Source organism: Propithecus coquereli, unplaced genomic scaffold (assembly GCF_000956105.1).
Source record: "Propithecus coquereli isolate 6110/MARCELLA unplaced genomic scaffold, Pcoq_1.0 Scaffold197, whole genome shotgun sequence".
Classification (NCBI taxonomy): domain Eukaryota; kingdom Metazoa; phylum Chordata; class Mammalia; order Primates; family Indriidae; genus Propithecus; species Propithecus coquereli.
In genome coordinates this window covers 2,238,865-2,260,843 of record NW_012144633.1, presented here as the reverse complement: position 1 = coordinate 2,260,843, position 21,979 = coordinate 2,238,865, and the positions used below count along the sequence as shown (strand labels likewise).

At 45.3% G+C, this 21,979-nt stretch overlaps 1 protein-coding gene across 1 annotated transcript in view; it reads left to right on the top strand.

The window, feature by feature from the left end:
• The window catches only part of LOC105809623 (myomegalin), an 88,861-nt gene extending 67,096 nt beyond the window's left edge, over positions 1–21,765 (top strand). Inside the window, exons 20-32 of the mRNA XM_012643459.1 lie at positions 369–554; positions 3,998–4,249; positions 5,454–5,585; positions 6,281–6,400; positions 7,853–8,042; positions 8,663–8,787; positions 12,618–12,857; positions 15,842–15,958; positions 16,518–16,744; positions 17,699–17,842; positions 18,927–19,065; positions 19,363–19,409; positions 21,013–21,765. Coding sequence (XP_012498913.1) covers positions 369–554; positions 3,998–4,249; positions 5,454–5,585; positions 6,281–6,400; positions 7,853–8,042; positions 8,663–8,787; positions 12,618–12,857; positions 15,842–15,958; positions 16,518–16,744; positions 17,699–17,842; positions 18,927–19,065; positions 19,363–19,409; positions 21,013–21,054 — 1,961 coding nt within the window. The 3' untranslated portion in view covers positions 21,055–21,765. The remainder of the gene's footprint in view (positions 1–368; positions 555–3,997; positions 4,250–5,453; positions 5,586–6,280; positions 6,401–7,852; positions 8,043–8,662; positions 8,788–12,617; positions 12,858–15,841; positions 15,959–16,517; positions 16,745–17,698; positions 17,843–18,926; positions 19,066–19,362; positions 19,410–21,012) is intronic.
• The last annotated feature ends 214 nt before the right edge of the window (positions 21,766–21,979 follow it).

Genomic DNA, 21,979 nt, shown 5'->3' with positions numbered 1-21,979 from the left:
TACATGCTGGGAATGGCACCCCATGGGCCCTTGAGAGCATTCAGGTACAGCCACCTTGACCTGACGTGTCCATACCCAGCATTGCTAGGGTGGGGCTTAGTAATGTCCCCTGACTTCCTATAGCCAATTGCTTACAAGGTGAACATAGAATATATATGCAGGATAGCTCTGGCAGGGGAGGAGTGGGAAGGGGTCAGCCAGGCCAGCCTCTCTGCTAGCAATGATCACCCTTGGCTGTCTCAGCTTGGATGACCACTCCCCAGGGTGATGTTTGATCAGGGAGTGGTTTCGCCTTCTCAATCTTTTACCTATTCTTTTCTCTCCTTTGCTTTCAATGATATGTCTCCTTCCTAACTTTCTGTTTCTAGGCTTTCATTTTCACTCCATACCCAAGCTGGCTAGCTTTCCCCAGGCACCATTGCCCTCAGCTCCATCCAGCTTCCTGCCTTTCAGCCCCCCTGGCCCTCCCCTCCTTGGCTGCGGTGAGACACCGGTGGTCTCCTTGGCCGAGGCTCAACAGGAGCTGCAGATGCTGCAGAAGCAGTTGGGAGAAAGTGAGCACTTCCTGCTGCATTTGTGTGCCTGCACACCGTGTTGCTCTGCATGGCTTGGGCTTGACAGCAGGGTTTAAAACAACAACATGGCACTACATGTTACAAATGGGAGACTGAGGGAAAGCTCTGCTTGCTTTTTTTGGAAATGTATTTACTGTTATCTTTCTGGTGTGTGTGTCTCATCAGTTAACAGGTATATATGTTCATGAGGCTCTAGACCTGGTGCTCACGCACTGCAAACAGTGTTGGACACCACCAAGTATGCCGAACCCCTGACAGACTGGTGAAATGCTTACTGGTAGAGGGTCGGAGAGGGACGGTATGTTTTGCCTATGCAGGATGAAGTGGCCATGAAAAGGATGGCTACATTCAGTGGGCTCCTTTGTGTGGCTATTGTATCCTCCTGTTCCTGACATCATCAGGTTGGGGCAAAGAGGATGGTGGTAGAGGGATTTGGAAGAGGAAGTGATCAAGCCCCTTTCCTATTGTACAAGGTCCATCCCTGTCCCCGGACAGGTAACACCTGGGCAGCTAGAAACACAAGCATAGGCTGGGGTGTCTGATTGTGAACTCTGTCCTGTGACTTCCAAAGATAATTGATCTTAAGTAGTTACATAATGCAGGGAATGTGTACAGTCGTCTTTTAGAAAAGGGTTTGATATATTTATGGGCCGGATGCTTCATCATAAAATCCTATGTGTGTGATTCCTTATAGCTTAGAAAAAATAAGGAAAAAACCCTCACATGATGAATTTGCTCTCTAGCAGTACCTTAAACAACAACAACAACTAGAAAGCAGTTTAAAATTAATTTAAAGCCACTTTCTGTGCCTGTCAAGAAGCTTAGATGAGCCAGAGACTGATGACAAGGGTCACCACACCAAGGATGTCCAGTGACCCAAGACCATAGCCAAGAACTTGCATCCCTATCTTTTAAAAATTTTTATTTATTTTTTCATTTTTTTTTCTTTGTGTTCTTTCTAAGAGGCCATCTTGGCTTCAGATGTATCCCTGTCCCTGAAGCCCCAACAGGTTTGGACCAGCCTATTTCTTTTGTCAACCCTAGAAATGGATACTTTGTTTAGTCTGCCCCCAGTTTGACTTCCAGAACCAGCTAGACCAAGACCATTTTCAGGAGAGTTTTGTACATTCTGTGGCACAGAAGTCTAACAGGCTAACTCCTCTGCTTACCAGCTTTACACAGGTACAGCAGTTGAGGGCTTACCTAGCAACATGAGCCAGGTCTTACTTGAGCCTCACAAAACTCCTGTGTCATAGACAAGGCCAGTGCAGGGAACAGAAGCTCAGGGAAATGAAAGTACTTGTTCGAGGTCACTAGTAAGTGGGAGAGATGGGCTTGAATGTTGTCTTCTGCTCCAGGTTCCATGTTTCCATTATATCTTTTCCACTTAGGATGGTTTTGTTACCACTCTGTTTACAGTGTGGCACTGAACTTAGCCTAACAAACTCTGGAAACTCCTTGCAACAATCTTTTCTCTCTCTTTAGAGACTAGTCGAAGGTGCTGGTATTTCTGACCTAAAACTTGTTACTTTAGTAGTTCTGGCACCCACAATTGGTGGGTAACAGATGCCAAAAGGCAAGAGTATTCTCTGACTTCCGCTTCTTTCCCTTGCCTCCTTTCCCTTTGTCTTTCCACATGTGTCAGCTTGTCTTTGTCCAAAGGAAAGGATGGAAGGAGAGCATGTTATTGTGGGTTGAATTGGCGTCACATCGAGTCTGAGGCCATTGACCAGAGTTTGGGTGTTCCCAGCCTTGGTGAGGAAGATTGTAGCCCTTTCTTTTCCCACCTGAAGGCATGATCCTTTCCAAGGGACCATTGCTTACCAGCGCTCATTGTTTGCTTTGAATGAATTTTCCATGTGGACAGTGGTGTATAGTGGCTTTTCAGGTCTCTGTGGGGCTAAAATCTCCTTGTGTAAGAGCCTGTGTGGTGTCTTTGCATGGTTTAGGGTGTGTGCTCTGTATTGTGTGGCCAGGGGAGACTGGAACATGAGAATACTAATCATTGTTAAGATAGACTTGGAACCTCCCATGACCTTGATTAAAAAGTAAGCTGGCTGTCTACAACCACTGATTTCCCTCTTTTCCCTGTGTTAGGGTGGGGTTGAAGGATGTGTGAAATACGTAAGAAATTATATCTTCATTGAATGCCTACTAAAATTTAGATGCTTAAATTTTTAATCTCCTTTCTTAAGTCCCAGTGATTCTAATGAACATCAAGTATTTCGCAAATTGGAAAAGGAGAGACCCATGATAATACTTCTCAAACTTTGTTGCCTATAGGGATTACCTGAAATGATTTTAAAATATCCATTGCTCCATAGCTCAAGATGTATTCTATGCCAGTTAAGGCAAATGCTCTTGGGGTCCAAGTATCGGTATATTTTTTTACATTTTCTCAGCAGATTTCAGTATGTAGCCAAATTTGAGAACCAGTTACAAACAGACAAAAATTGGCAAGTGGCAATTGCATTAACCTCTCTGAGGAGTTTGACTTGGTTAGAGAAAATAATGCCCTCACTCCTCTTTGCCGAGGGGGAGCTACCTGTCTGTTCTGCTTCCCAAGTTCATAATTCCTGGGAAGAAAGCAATCTTCTGAATTTTTTCCTAAACTATGGTCCTGCCCACCTCTTTATCTCCCCCATGCTGGGCTTCTTTTTACAGAGAAGTCAGATGATGAGGCTCAAGGGAAAGGCCTATGATTCCATAGGATCTATGAAAGTATCAGCGCATGGAAGGAAAGGTCCTCCCTCCCTCCTTGGAATAGTGTTCAATGATTCTTTACACAGGAGTGACGCCATTTTGCAGTTCCTTGAATCACACTGGACGGGATCCAACTAACCACTTGCCTTACATAGAACCTTCCCGAGCCTCAGCAAAAAGTTCTTCAGTCTGAAAGAATTGGAGCCACCATATCTAGCTATATTTCATGTCCCCTTTCTCCTCTGAAAACTTCAAAGGAGAAATGGAAATATTGGCTGGTTGGCTTTTGGGAAAGGCTAGTACTCATAGGCAAATAGATATTCCTATTCACAGGTAAGCTCAATCCTATATCCCATTATACTCTTGACCCCTAATGTTTGGGCTAAGTCCTACTTCTGGAACTTCCTTTGGACTCTGTCACGAGGAATTATAGTAGGATCCAAGAGTGGGGCCACTGGATTTTTCCTTTGTGTACACTGGTGAGTTTCAGATTCTGCATCCATCCTCTACCTCATGTGTGTCATACTAGGAAATACAAGGGCAAAAGTTGTAACCTCTAGGTTATGAGTCTTCATCTAATTGGTATTCCACATTGCCCTGGGATCTCGACATCCCACCTTTCCCCTGTCAGTCTCCAGTCTTAGCAGTCGCACACTGTCTTGCTAATCCTTCCCTCTGACCACCTTGTTTGTTTCTCACTCATATTTCTTTCTGCCTAGGTGTCAGCACTGTCCCTCCTGCTCCCCCAGCTACATTGCCAAACAACCATTTGGAAACCAGCTCTTCCCACTACCTCAACCCTGCCCAGCCCCACTCTCCTCTGAGCGGGGGCTTAGAACTGGGCAGAATCCTGGAGCCTGGGTACCTGGGCAGCAGTGGCCAGTGGGGCGTGATGAGGCCTCAGAAGGGGAGTGTGTCTGGGGACCTATCCTCAGGCTCGTCTGTGTGCCAGCTTAACTCCAAACCCACAGGTAAAGCACAGATCTGAGAGGGTCAGCCTTTGAAAGGAAATCTCATTCGCAGTCTACTCCTGTCCCACCTGGGCAGGGCTTTTTTCATTTCTCCTCCAGTCCCTGGCTCACAGAGTGGATCTAAAATGAAAGGGCTGTACCGGAACTTGATCCTTTCTAAGCGTATCCCTTCATTCTCCCTGCCCAGGGCCTCAGTGCTCTGCAGGGACATGGGAAAGTCAGGGACCCACCTCTTGTGCTGTCACGTTCATGTGCTTCTCTATCCCTGCACCTGACCTCTTCACAGCACACTCTCTCAGACCTTTCCAGAATGCCAGGCGCAGGCATTCACAAGGACTCTTCCACCAGTCAGGAGTTGTTAACAGAAAAGGACACAGCTCCCCTGCCCCACTCTTGTATCCCGTGCACAAAACCCAACTGCCGAGCGGAGAGGTGTAGCTGAGGCTGTGAATGCTGGGATGCAGCTCAGTTCCAGGAGTAAGACGACTGTCATTTTCAGAAAAAGACCGAGCCCAAAGCAAAACAGTACCGTGGATGTAGTCTGTTGTCAGCACCCCTTCTATTGTTCTTTTCTGCATCTTTTTCCTTTCTTTGGGGTACTCCTTCCTCCTCTCTAATCTACCCCTTGGATCCCTAGATCCCCGCAGGCTATCTTTTCTTCCTATTGTATTAAAAGTGATTTGGGTGAAACATTATCAATCAATAACCACATAGGGTCATGTACTTTTACTTTAGGCTTTCTCTCTAAGGGTGGGAGGAAGGACTTTGTCCCTTGTTAAAGAGTGCTCAGTCATATATCAGTAAGAAGAAAGGGATTAGAACACAGGTAGAGTGAGGACTTCCCTATCATCCTCAGAGTCACACCCAGGAGGTGTCATTAACTCTCCAGATGCTAGGCGGGCCCTGTCCAGAGCCTTCAGTTATTTTTTAAAAACATGTGGAACTCCCTTTCATGTATGAGACCCTTGTGTGGGAGGAGGCCCATGGGTTTCCTTAGCAAGGGGCTGTCCTGTGTTTGAAAGCCCATTTACTCTTTAAACAAGATCACCAGTGCCCTGGGTGCCTGTGTGCGAGGATGCAGTTGGCAGAAGGCTAATGATGTTTAGGGATCTTGCTGAGAGGCCACTGGCTGAGCCCCACCCCCACTAGTAACTGAGATTCTTCATCTCCCACCTCTTTCCACATCCTGGCGGGATGGCTGCAGGCGCCGACCTGCTGGAAGAGCATCTTGGTGAAATTCGGAACCTGCGCCAGCGCCTGGAGGAGTCTATCTGCATCAATGACCGCCTGCGGGAGCAGCTGGAACACCGGCTCAGCTCTACGGCCCGTGGAAGTGGTAGGAGAGGCCGAGGTCTTCCTGTTTCTGGCCGTTTTGGGGGAGCTTATGAAGGGAGGGCCCGTAGGCAGAGCTTCACAGATTTCAGAGCACTTTGATATGCTTTACTTCCCTTGCTCTTTGCAAATAGTCCAGCAAGGGAAGTGGGGCAAGTACCGTTACCCCTACTTTATGGACATATCTGAGCTGAGAGGATAACTCTCCTCGAGGCAGAACCAGGTCTGGGCCCCGGAGTTTCCTGACTTCTCAGCTCATCCTTACTCTGCCTATATACTGCCTGCTGATTCCTTGTGCCCTTGTCTTGTGATTGGCAAGTAGTAGAGCCAGATCTGCAGGGGTGCCCCCGTCCCACTGGCCACTTCACTGAGGTGGCCTTTCTCCCCACACTCTCCTGAGCTGCTGTCACTTGGAGGCCCACCCTTCCACACATTGTTGTCCTGCCTACATTGCAGCAGCAGCTTTTTAGGAAAAAAAGAGCCTCCTGTACCATTGCAGTTATGGCATGTGATAATGCGTGCAAAGACTCCACTGAGAAGAGGCACACAAAAACCAGGCCTTCACCCTACCGTGCTTTATTTAGCTCCAGGCCTTGAGTCTCCAGGGTTTTCTCCTGGGTTGGGACAGTATCTTGGTGAGATATAGAATGGGAAATTTTTAGAAGCATCTGTTACCCAAATGTGTACTTTCAGGGACAGGATCCACCTCTAACTTCTACGGTCAGGGCCTAGAGTCCATACCTCAGCTCTGCAATGAGAACAGAGTCCTCAGGGAAGAAAACCGAAGCCTTCAGGCTCAGCTGAGTCACATTTCCAGAGGTGGGTGGTCAGAAACCACGAACTGCAGTCACTCCTAAATCCCTCTCTTCCTTGGACACACTAATCACCAATTGGAAAAGCAAAGAGAAGAAGGTAGAGATAACAGAGCTACGCATATCCACCAACGCAAAATTCTAATAGCTATTCTCAGGCTAAAAAGGGCTGCTTCCTCAGAGGTCTCAACTATGGGCCCTCAGACTCCTAGATTTCCGGGGGCGATAGCCCAGGGAAATCCATCACTTCTGTGCAAGCCCATCTGCATAGATCCAGAGTCACTAGCTCTCAAACTGGATATCAGTTTGCTATCTGTTCTACCTCCTCCCACTCACAGCCGATTTGGAACCAGGAAAGGAAGGAATGTGAGTGAATACATTCCCTCTCAAGTTTCTCCAGACTTTACTGCAGCTCTGTGTGTCCCCCTGGTCCTTCTGTGTCACCCCTCTACCTCCTCACCATGTCCATGCACTCAGGGCTCCTCTCTGGTCAGTACTGCTGTGACTCTGTGTTGGCACACATTGGCAATTGTCCTCCAGAATGTTCCCGACCCTGTTAAATGGGCATTCATAGGTGGATGTCATTTCCCATGTGGTCTAGGAGGCAGCTGACTTAAGTGTTAATTAACTTGATTAAATCAATGTATTATCAATAACAAATTATTTTTATTTACAAATATTTATTGAACAGCCATAAAAAGACTGAGAATAGTATCCAAAAGGATTAATCCCAGAATGAAGGAATCCATGTGGAAAAGGAAAAAGACATCAAGAGATATTTCTAAATTAGCCACCTCAGAGCAGGAAGACTTGAGAGGAAAGGTCACTGCTTGGGGAAGATAACAAAAGTTAATAGATAAGAGAGAAGGCAGAACTACTAAACTACCATTGCATGCTTGGAGAGACTAGAACAGACCTCACAGGTGAGAAGACAGTAAGAGATTTAAATGAGCACAATCTGCAGGCTCATTCCACCCCGGAAGACTGGCCAAACCTGCAGCCTTATTCTCAGAGTCCCTGTCAGTAATCTTAGAAGATCTGTGAATATCAGAGAAGTGCCACAAGTCCAGAAAAGAACAAACGTCCCCATTTTCAAAATTATGAAAATGATATATTCTAAAAAGAAATCTTGATATTGATCTTTGTCAAAATTCAAGAATGGACTATTGAACAGATGATATGCGAGAGTTGGAAAACGGTGAGTGTTAGAAACCAGAATGTTTTCTCTAAGAGTGAGGTAGGCCAGATTAAATCAGTGGAGTGAAGGGCATTGCAAAGAAAGAGGCGCTCTGTTCCCCAGGGTGTGTGGGACAGTGAGATGGCACTCCCTTTGCCCACCAACTCAGGGCCTTCCTGCCCTTCACCTTAGTTCTGTTTGTCAAGGCGGATGTGCTTGGGCTCATCCTCCTGCTGAGCTTTGGCCCCCACGATATGAATACTCCTATGTTCTGCTCACCAGAGCGCTCCCAGGAAACAGAAAGCCTGAAGGAGGCTCTGCTCTCCTCTCGATCCCGGCTTCAAGAGCTGGAAAAGGAGCTGGAGCACCAGAAGGTGGAAAGGCAGCAGATTTTGGAAGACTTGCGAGAGAAACAGCAAGAGATCTTGCATTTCAGGGAGGAACGGCTATCCCTCCAGGAAAATGACTCCAGGTAAGAGGGGGCCCATTGATAGAGATGCTGGTCCCATTTTTACATTAGAAGAAGGTATATTGGCAAGACAGTGTCCTCTTTCGGAAACCTCAGTTTCCCTTCTGCTATTCCTGATTTAGGGGTAGCTTTGAGCAGAAGGAAGGACTTCTCTGGGAATGCCTTTTTTACTCCAAAGTTGAGAGAGTAAAACCCTGTTATAGAAGGCTTCAGCATATCAGAGACTGGAGAAAGAATATTCCTGTGCTTCCAGTTAGTTAGAGGACATTTGTCTCACCATAACCTAGGAAGCTTCTATACTAGCCATGATGCTTGTTCCTAGCACAAGCCCTGTAACTGCTTCTCACCATGAAAAGAGCATTGTAGGAGCAATAAGAAGATTGTGCTGGTGTTTCTGTTCTGCTCGTAGCTAATGTAGCTAGTGGTATGACTTCAAGCAAAGTTACTTTACTTCTCCCAGCCTCTGTTTCCACATCTGTAAAATTAAAGTGATGGTCCTCATGACCCCCTGAGTTGACTTCTGGGGATAAAACTCTATATGGAAAGGTCGGCTCCCAGCTTATTGCCCTGGTATGGCTGAAAGGCTCTGCCATCTCAGTGGGCCCTTGCCTTTTCCTTGGCAGGCTGCAGCACAAGCTGGCCCTCCTGCAGCAGCAGTGTGAAGAGAAACAGCAGCTCTTCCAGTCCCTCCAGTCAGAGCTGCAGATCTATGAGACACTTTATGGCAATTCCAAGAAGGGGCTGAAAGGTATGTGTCCCGCACCCCTGCACTCCATGAGTTCTCTGCCCTTTCTTAGGATGCCAGTGAGGTCTTCTCTTTGGGAGTTATGGAGATCATGGCAATCTTCAGAGTTCTGTCCCAGAAAACCCCTCATCAGGCCTGGGGCTCCCAATGAGAAGGGAGTGGAGCTCTCATACAAAAAGTCCAAAGGTGAGATGTTGGTGGCATGGGCAAGACCCTGCCTGAACATCCTTAACCATGTACCACAAGAGTAAATACAACCGCTTAGATGGCCAGAGGCAAGTTAGTCAAATGTCTAGATTATAGCATGTTTTTTAAAGAGATAGGGTCTCTCTCTGTTGCCCAGGCTGGAGTGCAGTGTTGTGATCAAAGCTCACTGTGGCCTCGAACTCCTAGGCTGAAGCCATCCTCCTGCTTTAGCCTCCTGAATAGCTGGGACTACAGGCATGTACCACTATGCCTGGATAATTTTTCTTATTTTTTGTAAAGACAAGGTCTTTTGCTATATTGCCTAGTCTGGTCTGGAACTCCTGGCCTCAAGCAATTCTCCTGCCTCCCAAAGTGCTGGGATTTCAGGCATGAGCCACTGCGCCTGGCCATTTTTTTTAAAAGCAAAACATTGTCCTAATGATATCATCATTTGAAAAGTTCTTTAATATTGTAAATAATACGTACTATCAACCCATACAGCCAATGTAGGAGGCAGTCCACTCCCACCCTGACTCTTTCCCTAGTGGGAAAAGATACAAAAGCAAAAACATATAAATACCACCAATAGGACCTAAATTTCAATCCTAGATTTAAATGTTAAGTGTATTTATTGAGGAAATTTTCTACCTGCTGAAATAATAATCTAGCACTTGAGAATCTTGGTATATTTCCCCATTCTTCTTAAAATGGAGAAGAGTATTCAAAACATAATGTTAATCAGTCACAGCAGGGTGGAACAGAGGGCTGACATCAATGTGATGAAATTTAGCCAAGATAAAAAACAAAAATCCTAAGCTTGATTAAAAATATCAGTGGTAGAAATATAGGATTTGGGGCCTGGCTCTGAAGCCATTCATGGACATGAGGGTGGGGACGTTTGGTAGAAGCATGTGTAAGCAAGTAAGTTGTAGGCCAAGGTGCGGGGAGTTAGCTACTCTCCCAGCAAAAAAATTGGGTCCCACTGGCAGGGGTCATAGCAAGGGATAAGGAAAATAATAGAAAATATAGAATATAGAAATAAAAGAATACACAGAGATGAAAGTACAGTTTTTATAAAGTATAGATTTTATAATAGTTGGGGGAGTTGGGAGACCCCCAGCATTCCTGTGAGCTGTGATGCCCCGAGTGAAGTTTCACATCAGTATTTATTGGTACAGTGATTGTTTGCTAGGGGTAACAGATTTACATAATAACAGGTAGTTCATTTTAGGTTAAAAGTCTCCCCAAAAGCTTCTAAAGATCCCTTGATTAACTCTATCTATGTGACCAAATGGTTACAAAATCTTTCTAAGACAAACTTCTAAGATAACACTATCACTTAGCAGTAAGGCTAAACAGAAATATAGTGGCTCTATATTTCTTTATCTAGATTTTTGTTGATTGAGACAGGTAGTCAAGAGTGGAGCAGGAACTGTCTCTTAGGCTAATTGCTTTTAGCCACGGGTGTCTGTCTGTCAAGCGGGCACTCTTTGATCAGTTCTCACCCCATGGCTCCATGCCAAGCTTTGTTGCACAGAAGCAGGCGCAACAAGCTGACAGGTTTGAGACACAATGTCGCCTTGGAAAGTGTTGCCGCTGATCTGTGAGATGGCCTCCTGAGGCGAGGCAGCTTTTGATATGTGAACTAACATGTTCACATATTCCTTCAGGGCAAAGCCCTGAAAAACTCCTGAAATCATTTCTGTCTCTGTATTATAGGGGACATTTCTATAGTGCAACACCAAGGGATTCTAGAAAAGTCAGCTCATTCTGTGACCATAGAAGCATGTGATGTCCACACATGGAGACCATGTCTGAGATGTGTTAGACTGAGGGGTGCCATCTTGTACAAGGGCATTGACACTCCAAGGAACATAATGGAAACAGGGATCACAATGGCGTGAGACAGAAATCTCGAACTAGTCAGAGAAACTAAAACATTTTAGGCTTTGAAATGATCATGAAGAGATGAAAACTGGCTTCAATATTTAAAGAACTGCTGGTTGAAGAAAAACTGATGTGTTTTGTGTCCCTCTGAGGCCTGATCAAAAGGTGAAGGGCAGTGCAATTTACACTAGAATTTTCACCATTCAGGCAAATTTAAATTTTCATAAAACTTGATTTAGTTTCCTAAGTTGCTAAAGAGAAGGTGAACTAGAACTTGAAGATATATAGGGGACTCACCAGACTGAGGGAAGAACTTAAGTACAAAGTCATGGTGAGTTCTGGGTCAGCAGAGAGACCAGCGTTACCACGGGAGAAGCTCGGTACCAGGAGAGTGAGAAGTCAGGTTGGTGGAACAGAGAGTGGCCAGAACACAGAAAGCCTAGAAGTCAGGAAAAAAATTTACATTCTGTGTAGTAGACAATGAAAGGATGTTTGGTTTTTTTTCAAGGAAAATAAGTACATGATGAAAATAGAGCTTTGAGATGCTAAGTCTTGTGGGCCATACTGGAGTTGGGAGACAGTAGAATCCAGGAAACCTATAGATGGGTCTAGTGATATTCTGGGACATTAAGAGGTGAGAGTCCAACATAAGGTGCTCTTGGGAAGATAAAAGGGTTTCAATAGATGGAAAAATGTTTCTAAAAAACAGTGAGCAAAATTTAGTGAAAATTTGGATTTAGAAAGAGAGGTACAAGCATGAAGGAACTCTGGACACAATTCAAGGATGAATTATTTGCCAAAGTCTCCTAAACCACTTCATCCTGAACTACCTCCCGTTTCATGACTTTCTCCCAGTTTATGGGTCTTTTAGGATTCATTTCAAAGCTACTACCACTAAAGATCCATAAACCCTTATCCTTAATTCCAAAATCTAGTAAGATCTCTGAAGTAAAAGCTTTTCATATACTAATTTGGTGACTACCTAACTGAACTGATGGGAGGATAGTTGTAGTCTTTATTTATATACCGAGTGAGAATATTCACATAGCTCATTGTAGAAATAATTATGTGTTTGACTAAGGGCTGTGGCCCAGATGCTATTGGGTACATGTGATATATGGTATATACACCCTATTGCCCTGCTAAAAACCAAAACAAATTCTACCTTTGAAACACATATGGCCTTAAGGTTTTCAGGTAAGGGATTGTGGCTTTGTGGAATATTTCTTAGATCTGTTCATCCCCAGTACAAAGAAATAGACTCTGTGTGGTAAATGGAGGTAAAGAAAAAAACACAGAAAAGCTGGAAAATTCACTTAGTTATGATCACTGATTGAAGGTGCCTGGCACACGTTCCTACATGCTGCAAAAGGCCTCCTCCTTCTTGTCTTTGATTTCTGAGTGTGAAGGTCATCAAATCTCCTTCTCCCTCACTCTCTACCCTTCTTTAGCTCAGTGCTGACCTTCTGCCTTGGAGGATTCTGCCTCTAGTCTGCAGGATTAAGGTTACTATGGAGATGAAATAACAGGCTTGTGCTCATTCTCCAATCAAGTGCCCTCTAGGTGCATGTGGGGATGTGTGCCATCTCAATGTGCCCCAGACCCCACACAGAAATGGTGACATCTCTCTCAGAGATGTGTTGTGCAAGACCCCGAGATTACAGTCCTTGGCAGAAAGGAATGTCACAGAGGATTGTTCTGGCAAATGCTTGGAAATACTTGGGTCAGTGCTACCAGCCCCCTTCTCTCTCTTCTTTCAGCTTATAGTCTGGATGCCTGTCACCAAGTCCCTTTGAGCAGTGACTTGAGCCATCTGGTGGCAGAGATACGAGCTCTGAGAGGGCAGCTGGAGCAGAGCATTCAGGTGAACAATTGTCTAAGACTGCAGCTGCAGCAACAGTTGGAGGGTGGTGCTGGCAAAGTCAGCCACGGCCCCTCCTCAATTAACCAGAACTTCCCAGCCACCGCTGACCCTGGAAACAAGCAGCCGATCCTCCAAGGTAGGAAGGAAAAGGGAATTAGGAGGCCCTCAGCCAATGGGGAGGTCACTAGGAAGTCTGTGTTGGAAGGGGCAATCTATTTCTCTCATGCTCCTTAGGGGCAGGTTGAAATTGGAGATGCTCTAATATAGCACCCCGCCTGAGAATGTGGGATTCAGGTCAGACCTGGCTTCAGATTCTGAGTTTGCCCCTTACAGCTTGTTTGTTTCAGGCAAGGTGTTTAAACTCTTAGGTATTTAAACCTTAGTTTCCCTTTCTTTAAGGTGGGAATAATAATTATATATATACCCTATATGGTTATTTTGAGGATTAAATAAAATAATTTATTAGGTCATTAAATATGAAATGTCCGAAAAAGTTTAGTTTATTATATCTGAAACAAGAAGCAGTACAATTAATCAAAGTGCGTGCCTAAACTGTCAGTGCAGTTTTGCCATCTTAACGGTAGCTTGCTTATACCAACAGCGAAGAAGCCCGGAGAGCGAATCGCAATGAAATTGCAAAAGGCATTTTCCACAGCTTGTTGAGAATTGAATACTTTTCCTTACAAGAAGTGGTCCAAAGCCTGGAAGAAGTGGTAGTCAGTTGGTGCAAGGTCTGGTGAATATGGTGGATGACAGAGAGTTTCCAAGTCCTGCTGCTATAGTTTGAGCAGCATTGTTTTTTGCTACATGTGGTTTTGCAAGAGGATTGGCCTGCCTCTGTTGACCAATCTTTGCTGATTAATCGCAAGTATCCTCATCATTTCATCCAGTTGGTTGCAGTAGACATCTTCTGTAATTGGTTGACCGGTTTTCATGAAGCTAGAGTGGATAATACCAGCGATGGACCACCAAACAGACACCATTAGCTTTTTTTGATGAATGTTTGGTTTTGGACTGTGTTTCAGCACTTCATCTTTATCCAATCATTGAGCCAAATGCTTGTGATTGTCAAAAAGAATCCATTTTTCATTACATGTAACAATATGGTGTAGAAATGGTTTACCTTTATGTCGTGACAGCAAAGAAAGGCAAGCTTCAAGATGATTTCTGTTTTGATGCTTGTTTAATTCATGCAGTACCCATCTATTCAGGTTCTTTACCTTGCCCATTCATTTCAAATGATCCCATATTGTTGGAATAGTAACATCAAACCTTGCTGCTAATTCACTCGTATGTTGAAATGGATTCACTTCCACTACAGCTTTCAGCTCATCATTATCCATCTTGGTCCCAGGTCACCCACATGGCTCATTTTCAAGATTAAAATCACCAGAATGGACCTTCTCAAACCATCAATGTACTGTGTATTCATTAACCATAGCCTTCCCAAAAACCTTGCTGATATTTTGAGCTGTCTGTACTGCATTGATTCCATGATGGAACTCATTCATAAATAACATAAATTTTTGATTTATCCATTGTTTCACAAAAATTACTCTAAAAAAAATTGAAAAATAATCACAAGCCAAAATGTGCATTTGAAAGACTGAGGATGTACTTTCACAATATAAATAAAACAAGAAGTGTCAAAGTGAAATGCCAGTGATATCAACTGTCAAACTTAGTACTTAAGGAAATCGGACATTCCATACTTAATAACCTAATCTAAGTGCCTGACACAATAAGAATTGCTCGATAATTAGCTAATTAGCTTGATAATTATCTATTCCTTGTATTTACATGGTGCTTGAATATTTATCAAGTGTTTTCAAATATATAATTTCACCTGAAGTAGAGCAGGTTTTACTGTCTCTGTATTTCACATGAGAAAACTTAGACATTGAGACATTAATGGACAAGCTAGGTTTTACAGGAGACAGGGCCTGGATTAGAGCCAGATATTTTGATTTTTAGCCTATGTCCTAGAAGTCAGGATAAAATTTTGCATTCTGTGTAGTAGACAATGAAAGGTTTGGTTTTTTTCAAGGAAAATAAGTACATGATGACAATAGAACTTTGAGATGCTAAGTCTTGTGGGCCATGCTGGAGTTTGGAGACATTAGAATCCAGGAAACATATGGATGGGTCTAGTGATATTCTGGGGCATTAGAGGTGAGAGTCTAATGTAAGGTGCTCTTCCTTCTACCTCACCATGCTCTGTCTCAGCATTGCTGACCTTCCCAGATTCCCGAGTCTGGCTTCCCTTTCCCTCACATGCGGGGAACTCAGTGTATGGCAAAATGTTCCTTTCCCTAAGGAAACCAGGGCTCTGGGGAAATATTGCATGTATTTTTGGCAATTAAGTAAGAAAATGTATGTAGACTGCCAAGCATAGAGCCCAGGCCCTAGGAACTGCTCAGCTTAGTTAGGTGGATGCCTCGGCCCTGCCTCAGGGCAGCCGGGATGCTTGTAGCATCCAGCTATGCTCCCTATCTTCCTTCCAACTGGGCTCTCTCACTGGCTCAGTCCCTGCTCCTCTTCCACCTGCACCCAGAGGCCTGAGCTGGAAAGCAGGCTCCGAGCTACACGTGCCTGAGCAGAACTTTTCCTTTCTTTTTTGTGATAATTCCTCCACGGCAGGGCTGCTTCCAGGCCTCCAACAGGGCAGCGTTAACCCACCAAGTCTTCTGCCTCCTTTCTTCTCATAGGACTCTTAAGTCATCAGGATGATGACTAGAATGTTGGGTTTAATCCCCTGTGAATCCATTCATTCTTTGATTCAACATTTTGACACATCTGCTATATAAACTTATATATATTTCTATTTAGTTACAAGGTGTTGTATTTATAAAAATATACCTAATAATTTTCAAACTAGAAGTTGCTTTCTCATGGATCCACCCTTCAATTGAGGGAACATCTTTTTGTTTTGAAGAATGGAAACATGCTGAGCTGAGTGGCTTGTTGGCTACTGCTTTTGTTTGTGGTATATGGATGATAGCATTCAATAGGTGAGTCCTGCCACCTTAGGTCTTAGATAGTGAAGGTTAGGCTGTGCATGTGCTTGGTGTGCAGTATGTTCCAGGGTTCCTCAAAAGTGTGGTTTTCTCTACTCCCTAGACTCAGCTGCTTCCCCGCCAGTCCGGGATGTCGGCATGAATTCTCCAGTCCTGGTCTTCCCCGGCTCCTCTTTATCTGCTCCTGGCTCAGACACTGCCACATTCAACAGGACAGATGGTAAATATGGCAACTGAAGGGCTCAGGGATTGATGATGGAAAGTTATTAAGGCAAACAACCTTTGGTTGCCAGTAGACACATTATCTGTACTTGGAAATTTTTCTCTGCATGCCCCAAAGCCATTAGCCCTACTCATTGCATCTTCTGTGACTGTCTTCCTTGTCATTATTCATCTTCCTACAGTTTTCCTGCTCTTCAGTTTCTGCTTCATTGTACTGTAATCTCTCCTGTCTTGAAAATGCTCCCTATATTTAGTTTGATTTCTTTATCTGTGTCTTTTCTACCCAGAAACTTATTTATTAATTATATTTGCCCTATTTCATTTGTCAATAAGGAGAAAATTTGTCTCCTAGCAAGTTTATCATTATGAGATGTTGTAAGACAGATTACAAAAATACAGAACCCAAAATATCTCTATGGACTTCACGCCACCCTTGTACATTCTGAGGCTTCCTTTCTGTTCCTCGCCTCTTTCGCCATCTCTTTCGGATTGGAGTGAACTGAGGATATCATTATGAGTAACAGTGGACTCTGTTTTGTTGTGGTTTTCTTTTTCAGGCCTGGGTTTGGATACTTCTCCAGTAATGAAGAACCCTCCCAAGCTGGAGGGTGATGCTACCGATGGCTCCTTTGCCAATAAGCATGGCCGACATGTCATTGGCCACGTTGATGACTACAGTGCCCTAAGACAGCAGATCGGAGAGGGCAAACTGCTGGTCAAAAAGATAGCATCTCTTGTGAGAGCAGCATGTGACTTCCCTGGCCTTGAAGCTCCGGGCACAGAGGTAATCACACCTGTAGCTTTAGGTACACACTTTCCTTTTGCCCTTTCTTTCTCTGATTTCTTTCTCCCACTATTTTTTCTTCATGCTTTACATCTCTCAACAGCTGAGGATGCCTCTTCCTCAACTGAAAGGGCAGCCAGGCCTGCCCTTCTCTATCTCCTATTTTCACTGTAAGTTCTGCTCTGTTCCAGATGCAGCTGACTGGGTATTTCCCTTCAACCACAGAAAAGCCTGTGCAGCATCATTATCATCATGAGTAGAGCATTTGTTAAGTGTCAGCACACACACTTGGTGCTGTACAGAGTACCCTTAGGTAGCTTATTGTTTGTTGCAGTCACCCAGGCACATGGCCATCTGTGGGCAGAATAAAATCAACCAGATGGATAAAAATTGAGGGGTCTGCAGGTGTGAGAAGCCTGGCAGCCATGGATTTCCTAGTGCAGTCCGCAAAGTGTCCCAGAGTGCTTCACTGTTGAGAGCGACCAGACACCAGTGGCTGTGCTGTCCAAGCCACTGGTGACCCATGGATGGGGAGAGGTAGCTGTACCTCCAAGGAGCCCTCGCATGAGAGGGCAAGACACACATGCAATTAGATAAGCACAGTAATGGGCTGCAGGCACAGTGTGAGAAATTGTCTTCTGTGTTGCGAGGGCATCAGTGCAGAAGTAGGCATTTATGCCAGGCAAGGAAGGTAACCGGTTCATAGAGGATATACCAAGTGGGGGTGAGTACTGAGAGCCTTGTAGGTTCTCCAGTTAGAGGAGGGCATTCCTGGTAAAGGGAACAGCACCTTGGTCCTGGGAGGTACAAATGGCTGAGCAAAAGTTTCATAGGTTCAAGCAGACCCATGTCTGTGCTTCACTCACAAAGGAAGCTTGAGCCCTGTGCTTGGAGCAAGGGAAAAGGAATCTCTCAGCTCCAATGATATCCATAGCTCCCTCTGCTTTTCCCTAGGTTCTGGGCAGCAAAAGCATCCACGAGCTTCGGAGCAGTGCCAGTGCCCTGCACCATGCCCTGGAGGAATCGGCGTCCCTCCTCACCATGTTCTGGAGAGCGGCCCTGCCTAGCACCCACAGCCCTGTGCTGCCTGGGAAAGTGGTAAGATGCCAGTGTCCTTTCCTGGTTCAAACCCAGCTCTCCTGCCCCTCCGTGTCGTTCTGTCTCCTCAGTCCCACAGCGTTTCAGAAGATCACGAGCCACATAGTGAGTTGGGATAGATAGGACCTCTGGGGAGTGTCCCTGAAGGAGACCTCTGATCCACGGTGGCTGCTTTCATTGCAGCTCTGACTTCATCCTTTGTCCTCCCACCCCCCTGGCCCCTGGATAAGAAATCAAAGAGGAACAGGAAGGGATATGGAGAAGGCAGAGACATAATAACCCTGATAATCCATAAATGTTCAGTTTCTTTACCTTTCTGAAGTTTGGCTGAGCTGAAATTCAGGGACGTGTTAAAGCTTCAGCACCCCATCTCCCAGGTCTGCACAGTCAAATGATTGCAGAATGCCACCATGACACAGTGAGCTTCTTGTAGCCACCCGCTGGGATCCCAGCATATCACTTAAGTTTGCATCTCTGGCCAGGCCTGGGGAAAGTCAGCCAGCTCTCAGGATCTGTTCAGATCTCAGGCTGGCTCTGATAGGCAGACCCTTGGGTAGTCAGGTTTCATGATCCCTTCCTCGGGGATTCTAGCTCCAGATCAATGTCAATGATACCTTTTGGGACCCAACTATACTAATTCCAGGGAGAGGGTGTTTTGCTGTCTTCATGCTGGCACAAATATTCACAAACTTGCAAAGTTTCCTCAGACAAAATATTCCTGAACTCCCAAGTCTTATTTGTGATGGGGGAGTGATAGAACGAATGTCAGTACTAACATTGAGGTCTTGTTCACAGCTGGGAGTTTTCTAGTGGCTTGGAGCCAGGTTCTCTTCAGCAACAGGGGTGTAGGCCTATGCTGGGCCGCATGGGTATCCGGGTTCTCAATATTCCTTCCTAATGGCTTCATCCTAAACTATCCTCAGCTAGAGGGTTTTAGAGGGTTTTAGGGGCTTTAGTGGAGGGAAGAAAGTCCAGAGACAGATGAGAAGATTATGGAATCCTACTTTGGATCAGAAAGAGCCACAAAACACAGGGTGCTTTAGGTCTTCTTACTCGTGATTGAGAGCCTGTTGCTCTTCCCCAGAGAGAATCAACGGAAAGGGAACTTCTGGAACTGAGAACCAAAATATCTAAACAAGAAAGGCTCCTTCAGAGCACAGCTGAGCGTCTGAAGACCACCAACCAGCAGAAGGAGAGCATGGAGCAGTTCATCGTCAGCCAGTGTAGGTGCCCCTGGGCCAGGGAGTGAGAGACTGAAGGGGTGGTCCTCAGGTGCCCCCCCTTGTGCTACAGATGAACAGTGACCAGAGCGGCTTGGGGATGTCGGGAGTAGAGACTGATTCGATGTCCCTGAACCTCCTGTGCCATTAGTAATTGTGGATGACGAGGGAGGGGAGGATGGGGAGCAGCAAAAGCCCCCAAGCTGAATGGCTGGATAGAAATGCTTTAGAATGCACACGCTGAGCAAGTAGGGGCCCTGCTGGTAATTTCTGCCCTGTGGGGCTACTTTGTTGTTTCAGTGACCAGGACACATGATGTTTTGAAGAAGGCAAGGACTAATTTGGAGGTAAGGAAACCATTGTATCAGTCAGAGCCTGCCCCCAACCCATCACCAACTGTCATCAGAGTCTGTTCCATGAGAGTAGGTGACCCTTGTCCACGAGAAGACTGTGGGTCCACCTGCAGGGTCAGAGGTCCTCAACGAGTGCCCTGATGGTTTCCATCCCCATCACTCTCCCAGCCAATCAGCTCTCTCCCTTGCATCTTTGTTTACTCTCACATTGTCATCTCTCCTTTCCACTCCAATGTTCACTCCTTTATGTCAAGTCAGGAGTCTGGAGAGATGCAATTCAGTTGACTCTTTAGGTCAGCAGACATTTGGGAGTCTGCCTCTGAATTAGCTTTTGGTAAAGGGATCTTAAGGCCAGTTATGTGTTCTGGTGTTTCCTATATTACTTTATGAAAAAAACAAAAGCAAAGTGCAACCTAATAGATTGATTTTACTGCACACTCCTGGGTTGAGAACAGCAATTTGATTTTGATATATCTTTTTCTTTAAGTAACATGATGAAAGAGATCTGTTGGGTCTCATTGATCTAAAAGAGGATTTAATAATAAATATTACCTACATTTACATAAAACACTAAGTGTTAATCATTCCCTAGGAAGTACTTTGAAGAAAAACTTGAGGTGTATGAAATGGTTTAAAAATCAAAAACTAAACCTTTTAACTTGAACTTTAAAGCTTTGCCATAAGCAATTGAGCATATTCCTAGAAATGGCCCTAAATTGTAACCTGACAGAATGTTGATCCCCATAGAGTGAAAATGACTTGGGCCGTGATTTAACTTGCTGTTTTTGTTTTTTTGGTTTCTTTTGCTAATTCCCTTTTGTTCTTCTCTGATGGTTCCTTTCTTTCCTGAGCCTCTTTAGAACAACACTTACAAGAATGCCTCTCTAAAGCCTTATTCCCGTCCCAGCAAAGGTAACCCAACACTCTCTCGTACCCACTAGCTTCCTCCAGCGTGGAAGCTTTTCCCTCTACTTCCCTTTGATTGTGGGAAAGGGTGCAAGGCCTGGGTTCTAATCCCAGGCTTGTCACTAACTGGTGTGTGGCTTTGGCTGGCTCCTTAGTCTCTGTGAGATCACTGCCCCCTCATCTGTAAAAGGTGGACTGGGCTGAGATGATCTCTGAGGTCCCTGCTGACGTGGCCCCTCCCTCTCCTCACTAAGGTAACTGGGGCACAAACTTAACAGGGGACTTCGCTGCAAAATGCCCTCTTTTTCCTACAACAGGCTGTTTCTATACGCATGTGTTTCATGCTAAGCACTTCTTTTTCTGGGAAAAGGCAAAGACCATGTTTTTGCTGAGACAAAGTGACGTGGAGAGTGAACTAGCCCCTGAAGAGGGAATGGTAGGATCTGACCGCCCAGTGTGCAGTGGACTTGAGCAAGGATTTAAGCACAGGGGAGGTGGGAGAGGCTTTCCTCTGACCTAGGGGCACCAGTTGTTCCTCCCTACTGCAGCGCATGCCCTCAGCTCATCCTCTTCGCTGGCTCTCACCGTGCTCCTGGCTTGGTCACCACATACCTCTCACTCCAGCCTCAGGCAGCTATCAGCAGGGCCTGACAATACACCCTGATTTGGTTCATTTTATTTTTGTCTGCAGGTGAAATCCCTAAGGGCTCTGCCGTGCACTCCAGCCTTGTGACCCTTGCCTTCCAGGAACCATGCAAGAAGCGCAGCCACCAGAGATCCTTAAAACAGCAGGAAGGATGGGCCTGTCCCCCTTTTGTGCAGCTACCTATCTGCTGAGGAAAATATGGGCCCCGCTCCTCCAAACCTGCTGGAGGGTCCAGAAGAGGGAGTCAGAGATTGGTCCTGGTGAGACTGATGGAAAGGCAGAAAGCCTTGCTGACAGTTACGGAATGCCATTAGCCAAGGTCCACTTGGCCCGGCACTAAGCAAAGTGTGTAGTTTGCATAGAGATTTTTGTGATACTGCTTCTAAACAGCCCCAGTGGCTCAGGAACTAGCAACAGTACATTTCTCGCCTCATCAGCTGTCCTGAGATGGAAAACTCAGTGGAAATAGAACCTTGAATCTTTTGAATGGGTCAAGTGGTCCTAACACTGGAGCTCCTCAGGCAGTCCTAAAAGCACACAACTGAGCAGTGGTGCCCTGCTGGACAGTGCCGGCAGGGGCTCAGTGAACACTACTCATAGAGCCACACCTGACTCTGGGCCAGTTCTGTTGGGTCACACTGGGCTTTAGTTTACCCCATAGCATCTGAGTTCTTTGAGTTCACATCATGAATGTGGTGACTTCCCAGATGCCATCTTAGGCTTAGACTAGCGCCTGCTATTTCTTTTCCTATATGATCTCCAAATTGGACTGACCTCACTCTAAATATGCTATCCCATTTTGTCATCCAATCTTACCTCGGGAAAATTGAGGACTGATGGCCAGACCAAGCCCATTGAAATTCTTGTACACAGCACACCTGTGCTCATTTTTGAGTGGCCTGGGAGAGGCACCCAGCCATGCGAAAGTCTAGTCTGCATCTTCAGAGTGCTTATCGGATGTGTGTTTGTGTGTATAAATGTCTAATAGAGATTTATATATGTTGCTATAGCC